The sequence below is a fragment of the Bidens hawaiensis genome, unplaced genomic scaffold (assembly GCF_021521415.1).
Source record: "Bidens hawaiensis isolate Kalapana, Puna unplaced genomic scaffold, B.hawaiensis_p1.1 tig00004525_1, whole genome shotgun sequence".
NCBI lineage: Eukaryota > Viridiplantae > Streptophyta > Magnoliopsida > Asterales > Asteraceae > Bidens > Bidens hawaiensis.
Window position 1 is genome coordinate 1468734 of NW_027491273.1, and position 11941 is coordinate 1480674.

Genomic DNA, 11941 nt, shown 5'->3' on the forward strand with positions numbered 1-11941 from the left:
CATTAGTTCATTTGTATGTAGTTCTTTTGTTGATATATTAAGTTTTAACAAGATCGTAGTGATGATCCATATTAACATCAACTATCTAATTAGATCCAAACTTACAATATGAATTGCTGTTTTTGTTGCTTTGATTAAGTAATTTGAATTGTGATCAAGCAGATCAATGGCGTCCCACATTGTCGGTTATCCCCGTATGGGCCCCAAGAGAGAGTTGAAATTTGCTCTCGAATCTTTCTGGGATGGCAAGAGCACTGCTGAGGATCTGCAGGCAGTTGCTGCTGGTCTCAGATCATCCATCTGGAAACAAATGGCTGATGCTGGCATCAAATACATTCCCAGCAACACCTTCTCTTACTATGATCAAGTTCTTGACACCACCACCATGCTTGGTGTGGTCCCATCAAGATACAACTGGAACGGTGGTGAAATCGGTTTCGACACTTACTTCTCAATGGCCAGAGGAAATGCCTCTGTCCCTGCTATGGAAATGACCAAGTGGTTCGACACCAACTAGTAAGTCGGTTTGTGAATATTATTATTTGCGTTGATAAATAATATAATGAAATGGATAAATAATAACTGTGTGTGTGTGCCAATATGCAGCCATTACATCGTCCCTGAGTTGGGCCCTGAAGTGAAATTCTCATATGCTTCACACAAGGCTGTGAATGAATACAAGGAGGCTAAAGCTGTATGTGTTCTTTATATGTACTTTATAAGAGTTTAATATTATTTATGTATTAAATGTATTAAAGTCTAATGTTGGCTGCTTCTTTGTGCAGCTTGGAGTTGATACCGTCCCGGTTTTTGTTGGTCCGGTCAGCTACTTGTTGCTATCTAAACCCGCAAAGGGCGTTGAGAAAACTTTTGATCTTCTTTCACTTCTTGACAAAATCCTTCCAATCTACAAGTATGTTATCTTTTTATTATTTTACTTACATTTGCATCATGTGAAATTAACTCATGTTAGAGCATTCTCAGCCTATTCCCTATATTTTTGTGAGAGTTTTGTAAATTACATGGTATGGTTATGAGTGGTTGTGAGTAGAGGAGAGAGAATATTATATGGGAAAGTTAAATTTGGGGTTTCACTGTGCACACCGTATAATTTTTTAATATTTTCTGAAAGTGTTGTGAGTGAATGAGAGAGAAAAGATAATGATAAAATTATAAAAAGTATTATTTAACTAAACAGGAGAGAGAAAATACAGTGATTTTTAGTGTAATTATATAATATATATGGATATATGCTTAACAAAGTTATAATCTTGCAGGGAAGTGATTGCTGAGTTGAAGGCGGCCGGTGCAACATGGATCCAGTTTGATGAAGCTACCCTTGTGAAGGATCTTGAAGCTCACCAATTGCAAGCTTTCACCAAGGCTTACGCTGATTTAGAGTCAGCGTGCTCTGGTCTTAATGTTCTTGTTGCCACTTACTTTGCTGATGTGCCTGCTGATGCATTCAAAGTTCTAACAACCTTACCTGGAGTCGCCGGTTCATCATCATCATCATCATCATCGTACTCAGTATATCCCACCAATAGCAATGCTATGGTAGGGTCTGAGGAGGGTAAGATGTAGACAGCCTTACCTCTATCCCATAGGGATAGAGAGGCTGCTTCCGGTGAGACCCCCGGCTCGATAGTAGTTTTGCATCAAGCCTTGGACATAAGGCACATAGCACTCAATCATCGGGACACCGGCTGATCGGTGCATGTGCCCTTGTCTTTCGGCTATCAACGCCACCACATGATGCCTGATTAATCTTCCGCCACTTTTAACGTTATTTTCACGAGATTTGTAAAATAACGTTAAAATTAGTGCAATTTTACTTTTGCCCACCCGAGGGTTCACACATATATACATTATATGCGCGCACCGCAAGCAGGGCGTAAACCTGGAGTCGCCGGTTACACTTTTGATTTGGTCCGTGGCGAAAAGACTCTGGATTTAATCAAGACCAGCTTCCCATCAGGCAAATACCTCTTTGCTGGTGTTGTTGATGGCCGAAACATCTGGGCTAATGATCTTGCTGGATCTCTTAGTGTGCTCGAGTCTCTTGAGGCTATTGTTGGCAAAGGTAGTTATATTTTTCTTTTTCCCATTTGATTAATTCATTAAAAATATAAACCGACTTATTCATGACATGAAATTTGATTATGCAGATAAGCTTGTTGTGTCCACCTCATCATCACTCCAACACACTGCTGTGGATCTTGTGAACGAGACCAAGTTGGATGACGAGATCAAATCTTGGCTCGCATTTGCTGCTCAAAAGGTTATTGAAGTTGGTGCTTTGGCCAAGGCTCTTGCTGGTCAGAAGGATGAGGTAGTTATTAACTTATTACTTCGTTTATCAGTCCCGTTTATAATCAAGACACACCGATTAGTCGATTACTAATTCTTCTATATTTTTACGTTTTCCAGGCATTCTTTGCAGCTAATGCTGCTGCTCAGGCCTCAAGGAAATGCTCCCCAAGAGTCACCAACGAAGCCGTCCAGAAGGCTGTAAGTGATATTAAATATTAATCATTTAATTCCAAAATCTTATGTCACGTCTGGTTATTAAAAGTATGCTCGTTTTGGTTTCTCAGGCGGCAGCTTTGAGAGGTTCTGACCACCGTCGTGCCACCAACGTGAGCGCCAGGTTGGATGCCCAACAGAAGAAGCTTAACCTTCCAATTCTCCCAACCACCACCATTGGTTCTTTCCCTCAAACCATTGAGCTCAGAAGAGTTCGCCGTGAGTACAAGGCTAAAAAGTGAGTAATTCCATATATTAATAAAAATAATCAATGTTTTTATTTTTAAAATAGCTTATGTTCTCATAAATTCATTTGTTTGGTTTATTTTAGGATCTCTGAGGAAGAATACATTAAGGCAATCAAAGAGGAAATCTACAAAGTTGTCAAACTACAAGAAGAGCTTGACATTGATGTCCTCGTTCATGGAGAACCGAGGTACATCCATCATAATATCATATAATATCATATTTTTATTTTCCCTTCGTTTTTATTTAAAATATTGGTTAAAACGTTTTTGTTTATTGTAGAGAAACGACATGGTTGAGTACTTCGGTGAGCAATTGTCTGGTTTCGCCTTCACCGCCAACGGATGGGTGCAATCCTACGGGTCCCGCTGTGTCAAACCACCAATCATCTATGGTGATGTCAGCCGCCCAAAGGCCATGACCGTCTTCTGGTCCACCATGGCTCAAGAAATGACCAAACGCCCCATGAAGGGTATGCTCACCGGTCCAGTCACCATTCTCAACTGGTCCTTTGTCCGTAACGACCAGCCCAGGTATAATAATACAAACCATGAACCATTTTTACATAATTAAAATTAAAAAACCGCTTAATGTGACTCAATTATTGTTGTTTTTTAGATTCGAAACTTGCTACCAAATTGCTTTGGCAATCAAGGATGAAGTTGAGGATCTTGAAAAGGCAGGAATCACCGTCATCCAAATCGACGAGGCTGCGTTAAGAGAAGGTTTGCCACTAAGGAAAGCTGAGCACGCTTTCTACCTCGACTGGGCGGTCCACTCGTTCAGAATCACCAACGTCGGGGTCCAAGACACCACCCAAATCCACACACACATGTGCTACTCAAACTTCAACGACATCATCCACTCCATCATCAACATGGACGCCGATGTCATCACCATTGAGAACTCCCGATCCGACGAGAAGTTGCTTTCCGTGTTCCGTGAGGGAGTCAAATACGGCGCTGGAATCGGCCCTGGTGTGTATGACATTCACTCTCCAAGAATCCCGTCCACCGAGGAAATCCACGACAGAATCAACAAAATGCTTGCGGTTTTGGAGACCAATATTTTGTGGGTGAACCCTGACTGCGGGTTGAAGACCCGTAAGTATGCTGAGGTTAAGCCTGCACTCGAGAACATGGTTGCAGCCGCCAAGAAGCTTCGTGCTTCTCTTGCCAAGTGAGGGGATTTGACCCGACAGTGAACACGATGAGGACGATATGATACGAGGAAAATATTTTACGTTACAGTGGCAGAATAATTGTGTTTGTTGATGACATGTGTTAGGTTTTGAATTGTGTTCATCTTGTTTTATTTTTGTTTTGGTTGTTTATGTACCTTTTATGGAGGGCTTTTGCATACCCTCAATGGATCATATTCTAAAGATGATATTTTGTTGTTTTGCAAACATTAAAAGAGTTGATAACACACACACACACACACAAAACCGGTTTGACCCAAACTGATTCCAGTCCGACCTTACCTGGCAGCTTGGATAATGGTTCCCCCTGTCGTAACCCAAACCGGTTTATAATTCGACCAAATAAGAAAAAAACAGGTCTCACGCCGACCAGGCTGTCAGTTCATATACATGAACCAGTTTCTAACCTGACCTAAATCGATTGTTCTAATAATTTCCAATTTTCCATACAAATCGGTTTTGACTTGAACCCATTTATCCTTAAACTGGTTTTGACAAATTTGGCCCTGCCGATTCGGTTTACCACCCGAACTGGTACCCATAACCCGTTCTGTACAGCTCTAGACACAAATTCTTCGGTTTAAGGTTTAGTTAGCCGAACTGTTGAACCATCAAACCATTCAAACTACCCGGGTTGGCCATGCCACCTAAACTGTCCGAATCGGTTTCTTTTTTCGAATTTGACCCAAAATTTTGATTACAACGGCCATGTACACCCCTAAACTTATTGTTTAGTTTCTTTATTTTCATTTGATATAAAGTTAATCTATATAAACAAATGGTGAAGGACGAAACTCCTTAAAAAGAGAACTTGAAAACTAATAAAAAAACTCGTGAAAACGTGACCCAAACATACTTTATTTCAAAAAAGGTTGTCATTTCTTTATTATAAGGTCACCTTTATAAAAAAAATTGATCACGATATTTGACATATTACATATATGTAATAATGTTGTATTAGATGTATCCAATATAGCTATATTGTTGCATTACAATATATTTACACGTAATATAACACTATACATATATGTAATACAATAATATTACATATACGTGATATAACAATATTACATATGTGTAATAAAACAATGTTATATTACACATATGTCAGGCCGGCTCAATGTCCTCGGAGGCCTAATACTAACTAAAATTTTGAGGCATTTTTCTCTTTTTTTCTTTATGCGTATAAGGTTAGAGAGTATACAAGAATTATAGAATTTTGATGATATACAGTGATAATGGATATGAAGCAATCCTCTTTAGCTTGTGGAACATCAATGAGTTACTATTTTTAAAAGAACTCTACTTCAAAATCTTTAAATACATAGCTCCTATTTAAAATGAAGGCCTGTAAATATGGAGGCCTAAAGCCATGACCTCATTTAACTTACCCAAAAGACGGCCCTGCATATGTCATATAACACCATTACATATATGTAATACATGTAATATCACGATCTACTTTTTGGTAAAAAATAACAACATATAATATAATATGGATAAAAGAAAAAAAAAACATTAAATATATTCCTTTAGGTTAAATTTTTGCGAGTTCTTTATAAGAGTTCTCTCTCGAATCATCCCAGTAAACAAATAATTACTAATACTAACAAATGGGAACTTTGGTGCCGCAAAGCCGCCATTGGGCCACTTTGCGGCACCCCATTGGTTCTCTGCATTTTGCTTCTTTTTTTTGTTTCTTTTTTGTTTTTTAGTCTCGCTAGCGTAATGAACATAACGAAAACCGACCATATGCCAATTTTTTCTATTATTATTATTTTTTTGTTTTAGTTACATTACCATAATTTTTTGTTTTAGTTCGCGCAGACTTTTTGCCCTTCATTTTAGTTCTGTTACCATAACGAAGATAACGAAAACTGGCCGTATGCCAATTTTGTTTTTGATTTAGTTCTGGTACCATAACAAAAGTGTCGCAACCCAACCAAATTTGCGTAGATTCACCGCCTCAATGGTCAGGATTGACAACGCTCGGGTTTTACCAATGTTCGACTTTTGCCGACAGATGTTACCTCATTGGTCCACTCAATTTTACTATTTTTTTTTGTTGTATTTATGGTTTTAGTTTCGGCACCGTAACGCTTGTAACCGAAACCAACCAAATTCGCTTCGACTTACCACCTCAACGCCTGGGACTGACAACATTTGAGTTTTACCATCCCAAGTCTTACCAACTAGCCCCGGCACAACACGCCGGGTAAAACTCTTATATAACAATTAACAACCCCTTGTTCTTGCTGTACCTAGTTGGGTGCTTGTCTCTTCTATCTTTGTAGATTCTTACAAGAAACATAAAAGTACTATAAATACAAGTTTAAGCCCCCTCTTAGACCAAATTCAGAAATATCTTTCTAATCCCAAAAATGGCCTTCTTTAACCACATTATGGTTCTTATGGCCATTTCGGTCGTCGTGCTACTTCCGGCCACCACCACAGCAACAGAGTATGTAGTCGGAGATGATAGCGGTTGGATCATCCAATATGATTATCAAGCATGGGCTAAAGATAAAAATTTTAAAGTTGGTGACACCTTAGGTAAAACATTTTTATAGAAAATTTTGCACCGCACGCGTCACTATACATATTACTTTTCAAAATAGTTTTGACGTTATTTTTATGTTATAGTGTTTAATTATCCGAAAGGGATGCATAACGTGTTCAAGGTGAATGGTACTGCGTTTGCGGATTGCATCATTCCACCACCGAGTCAAGCTCACACTTCTGGGCACGACGTTATAGAGCTCTTGGCACCCGTCCAAACGTGGTTTATTTGTGGTGTAGGGGTACATTGTTCTTCATTCAACCAAAAGTTAGCCATAGATGTTAAAGCTTGAAGCAACTTACAAAGCGAACGTGTTAGATGTTCATGGTTGTGACTTTTGTTTTTAGTTAAAACACCATCATTAATAACAACAATAATCATTTGATGTAATTCATACGGTGTATTTATAATACGGGTCAAGTTATTCTACAAAGGAAAACGAAAATAAGAAGGATGATAAGGATTGTAGCAACACAAAAAAACCCCAAAAAAATAAAAAAAAATAAAAAAAAAATTAATAAAAAAAATCATAACTCAAAATTTAATAAAAAAAGTAAAATAAAAAAATGTTTTCACTGTCTTTCTCGTTCTAAAAAAACAAAAACAAAATAAAAACAATATTGAGTGAAAAACATCATTGTGTCTTTTTGTTTAGCATTGTGTTTTGTGTTTATTTTCGTCATTGATTGTGTTTTTTTTCCCTGGCATTGTGTCTTTTTTTCTTGATATTGTGTTATATTACTTAACATAGTGTTATATTTTGTTCGGCATTGTTTTACATTTTGCGATCTATTGTATCTTTTTTAGTTATAATTGTGTCTTTGATCTCGGCATTGTGTCTTTCATCGTTTTTTTAACGGGAATAATGGTTGAAACATTTTAGTTTTTTATTTTTTTGTGTTTTTTATTTATATTTTTAGTTATGATTTTATTATTAATTTTTTTAAATTTATTTTTAAGAGGTTTTTTGTATAGTCAGAAATCCTTCTTACACTTCTTATTTTTTTATCCGTTTATATTTTAACTTTAGCCTTTATAATACATGTTTAACGATTAACTTCTTCACTTTATTTTGATATGTAGACATGTAGTTAAAGCAAAGGCAGGAATACTTGGTGTGATTTCTGTTGATATCTATTGGTGGTATAACTTAATTCTTTAAATAAGTCAAATACTTATTTTTGTATTTATTAATGAAAGCAATGAATCATTGATTTCACACGGTGAAATCAATCATAGCTTTTGGTAATTAGGGTTTACTTGAATAAACATTGATACAAGTTAAGAGGTATATAATATAGGCAAATTAGAAATAAATAATCAAGTCATGTGAATCAATGTTTCAATTCGGGTGTCTGAATTTTCAATTAACAAAAATCATATTATTTGAATCATCGTTTCAAGATAAGTTTTACATCGGTCAACTCGTATCGTTCTTTCGATCAAAAGCCCTAAAACATCCGTTTGAAACCCGGGAAAAAACTTAATGACGTTAAATGCTATTTTAGCATAGGTTCATTGAGACAAAAGATAGTTGAAAGTTGGGACCGCTAATAGTGATTTATAAAGTTGGGATTATTATTGGCCAATACACAATAGTTGAGATTATTTATTTCCAATTTTCCTATAATATAGGCTCGATTCAGGCTATTATGACATCAAGTATCATGGAGCCTTAAGGGATTTAAGGGGTGAAGCCTCATTAGAGATTCCAAGCAAGCACACCGCCTCTTTGACGAGATCCGAGGTAGCACCCTAACAAGTGCCTGGTGTCACACCCCGATCAATGAAGGTGGAAACGTCGAGGCACGACATGATTGCTCATTCCACAACGACAGTATAAAGTTACAATATTTAAACAACTCATTTAAATCCATATCATCATAAATAACACAACAATTGTTCATATAAAATGCCAAATAGATAGATAAATAAATAACTTGTTCTTTCATTTTCTAACATCCTAAAGGCAAGATGATAAGTTTCTTCAAGTAATCCAATTAAGCTAACATCAAACCTGTAACATTGCATAAAATGGAGTTTGTCAACACAAAGGTTGGTGAGCAATTTTCATAGTTTTGGACAATAAGTATATAGTATGAAATCCACAACCAATATATGAAAACAATAAATAATAGCAACAATTTAGATAATAAAACCGTCAATAAGAATACATTGACGACAATAATGAAATCGTCAATAAGAATACATTGACGACACCTTTCTATATGGGGATACCATATATACTCGGAATTAACGTATGATCATACTTTGATGAGGCTACCCGCCTTACAATTCAAGAATTTGCACATAATCATGTAAAGCATATAACACCAAATCGAGCATTTATTTAAGTAAACATTTACAATAAGTGTTGTGGTTTAAGACTCAAGTATGAATCATTTGAATTTGAATAAGTATGCAATGACACCCCCAAAACGAAAGATGGAAAACGGGGGAGGAAAAAGTACTCACATTAACAAGTAACTTGAAAGATAGTGTCGTGAATAATCAGAGAGATCGGTTTAACGAGCAAGACCTATATTAAATGGGTCTTGTGTTAGTAGGTAGTTTTGGAAGGGTTTAAAATAAAATACATGACAAATAATGTAAATAAATAAAGTTTAGGATTTAAAATGTAAATATTTGAGAAATTAAAGAAACGAGTTTTGTAAAATAAGTTTACTCGAAACCGGGTCTCGGTATTCTATTTATTAGTTTTTTTTTCTTTTTTTACTCAAGCTATGTAAAGTAATAATGTGGGTTAAAATGCAATATTGCAAAACCCTTGGTTATAAGAATACCAAAACGAGGTTTAAACGAGTGTTCGGGTTTGTCGGTTCGAGACATGATAATTGACCAAGCTCAAAGTTAACTTACCAAAATAATAAATGTTATGAGATAACTCAATAAAATCAAAATAGACTTAACCAAGTATGTAGTTCTATTGTGAAGAACCTTAACGTTCGTTAAGCGAGTATACGACTTTATCGGTCCGAACTTGTTATAAGATCAAGTTGGTTACCGACATGCCAAGTATGTTTAGAAATTAACTAAAAATTGATTTAAAATTTAATCTTGAAGAAAAATATGAGTTTTGGTGGCTAAAAACACACTTGTGTGTCTTAAGCAAGTGAACTCGGTTGAGTTCGGTTTTTGGTTCGGTCCTTGACTCGGAATAAAACCGAGGATGGTTACCACATACCCAATTACCATGGAACTTGTAAAATAACTTATAAATAATAAACTTAAGTTTTACATTCAAAAAGTTAACAATAAAGCTTTTAAATGAAAGTTCGGTTTTTGGTTCGGTTCTCAACTTGGGATGAAACCGAGGCTAGTCACCACATACCCAATACCATGGAACTTGACAAATATGAACGATAAACTAAAATATGCAGAAGTTAAGCAAGTATAACAAGTTATATGGTTAGATTTGTTAAATATATAAACAAGGATTACAAAGTCCTCTATATAACCTTGCCTTACTAGCCCGACATTTCAACCGGCCGAGACCGGAGAAATGAAAAACCGAAGGTAAACAAGGAGTGTATATTATATATATGGTGTAACATCAAGCTTTAAGTATCGAAAAGTCAGTTAAAATGAAAGATTAGCTTAGTTTGACCTTGAGAGTCAAACTATGAAGAACAACCTTAGAATTCAAGAATTTGAGAGAGAAATGAGGAAATGAGCAAGCACACAAATAAAGAAGATGTGTGTGTATATATATGGTAAGTTGAATGGGTCTTTCATAAATGGCGTTTCATGAAAATGGATTGGTTATAGACCCAAGAAAGCACAAACTACAAATGGGTCTTTCAAGTCTCCATTTTGATAGTTTTAGTCCCTGGAGTTTGTTTTGAGCGTTTTCGGGGCATTTTAAGAACCGAAAAGGGTGTTTTTTTTAGATCCGACAACTATAAAACAAATATATAACATAAAATTCATCATTTTGATAATATCAAAAGGTCCGGGATACAAAACGGGTCGGGTTTACATTAAGAATACAAGTATAAAATAACACATAAAACACATAAACGGGTCCAGGGCAGGTTTGTATTTGAGGCATTCAGTGTTTACACATGGTTAGCTCTAAGAAACGTCATCCACAATTAAGAGTAGAGACAGATTGGAACCACTAATCTTAGATAAAGATTGTGAAATTACACATAAAACATCACATGTTGCATACAAAGAAGTATTTTGAGTTGCATACAAAGAAGTATTTTGAGGCTTTTGAATTATAGCTATAAGTTTTCTTATGTTATTATATAATGTAAATTTCAAGAAGTGGTTATAGATTAATGAATTATATGATGTTTTTGTTTTTCTAGAAAATAATCTTATATTTTTCGAATACATAATAATCGTGTATTGTTATATCATTTTAAGTGCGGCTTTTCTTATATGACAACGTATTCGTTATTCACCTCATGCGTTACACGGGTCATTGATCTAATAACATGTAAATCCTTTGTTGCGCTAAATTTTCTTATAAGATATGGCAAATTGGAATGAATATCTCATCTTTTGTGTATTGACTGATAATAGTTACACCTTTAAAAATCGCCGCCAATGGTCCCTTTCGACTAGTTTTCTTTCAATGGACCTCGGTTAAAAACACTATTACTATTTTTAACGACTATTTTCTTACAACGTCGTTAAGTGTTTTTCTGAATTTCAAACTTATGTTTTAGGACTTTTGATCGGAAGAAAGATACGAGTCGACTAATATAAAACTTATCTTGAAACGGTGATTCAAATGATTTGATTTTTGTTAATTGGAAATTCAAACACCCGAATTGAAAACACTGTTTCGTTTGTATCATCGTTTCGAGATAAGTTTTACATCAGTCAACTCATATTCGTCTTCCGATAAAAAAAAATCCTAAAACATCAGTTTGAAATTCAAAAAAAAACTTAACGAAGTTACGTGCTTTCTAACAGAGGTCAATTGAGAGTAAAATAGTCGAAAGGTTGGACTGTCTACATGAATTTTTAAAGATGTGATTATTATCAGCCAATATACAAAAGATGAGATTATTTATTTTCAATTTGCCTAAAAATATCCGAAATTAATTTCGATTTTAGGCCGAACCAGAAACTCTAAAATCTGCCGAACAAGAAATTCTAAGGTAACTGTGAATACAAGTATAACATTTTAACTTTTTCTTAGGCCGTTCTGAAAATAAAACTTATTATTAGGAATATCATTTTTTCTTCGATCTTTCTTATTAATTATTTACGTTTTGCTACTTGTCCTTATATTATCATACACATATTCTTCCGGTCCACATGATTGCCGGAATAACAATCTCTTGTCTTGTGGATATTTTCAAGAATACAAATCATTATAAATAGAAACTTTTTTACATATAACATTCATATAACCAAGCAGTCAAGAA

General features: G+C 35.3%; 1 protein-coding gene across 1 annotated transcript; it reads left to right on the plus strand.

Moving 5' to 3' along the window:
- The first annotated feature begins 133 nt into the window (after positions 1 to 133).
- On the plus strand, positions 134 to 4158 carry LOC143626900 (5-methyltetrahydropteroyltriglutamate--homocysteine methyltransferase-like). Its single transcript, XM_077096837.1, has 11 exons — positions 134 to 516; positions 607 to 694; positions 786 to 913; positions 1278 to 1486; positions 1901 to 2083; positions 2169 to 2332; positions 2431 to 2511; positions 2598 to 2764; positions 2858 to 2962; positions 3057 to 3305; positions 3391 to 4158. The coding sequence occupies exons 1-11, from the start codon at positions 167 to 169 to the stop codon at positions 3953 to 3955; spliced, it is 2289 nt and encodes a 762-aa protein (XP_076952952.1). The 5' UTR covers positions 134 to 166; the 3' UTR covers positions 3956 to 4158.
- Positions 4159 to 11941: the final 7783 nt, after the last annotated feature.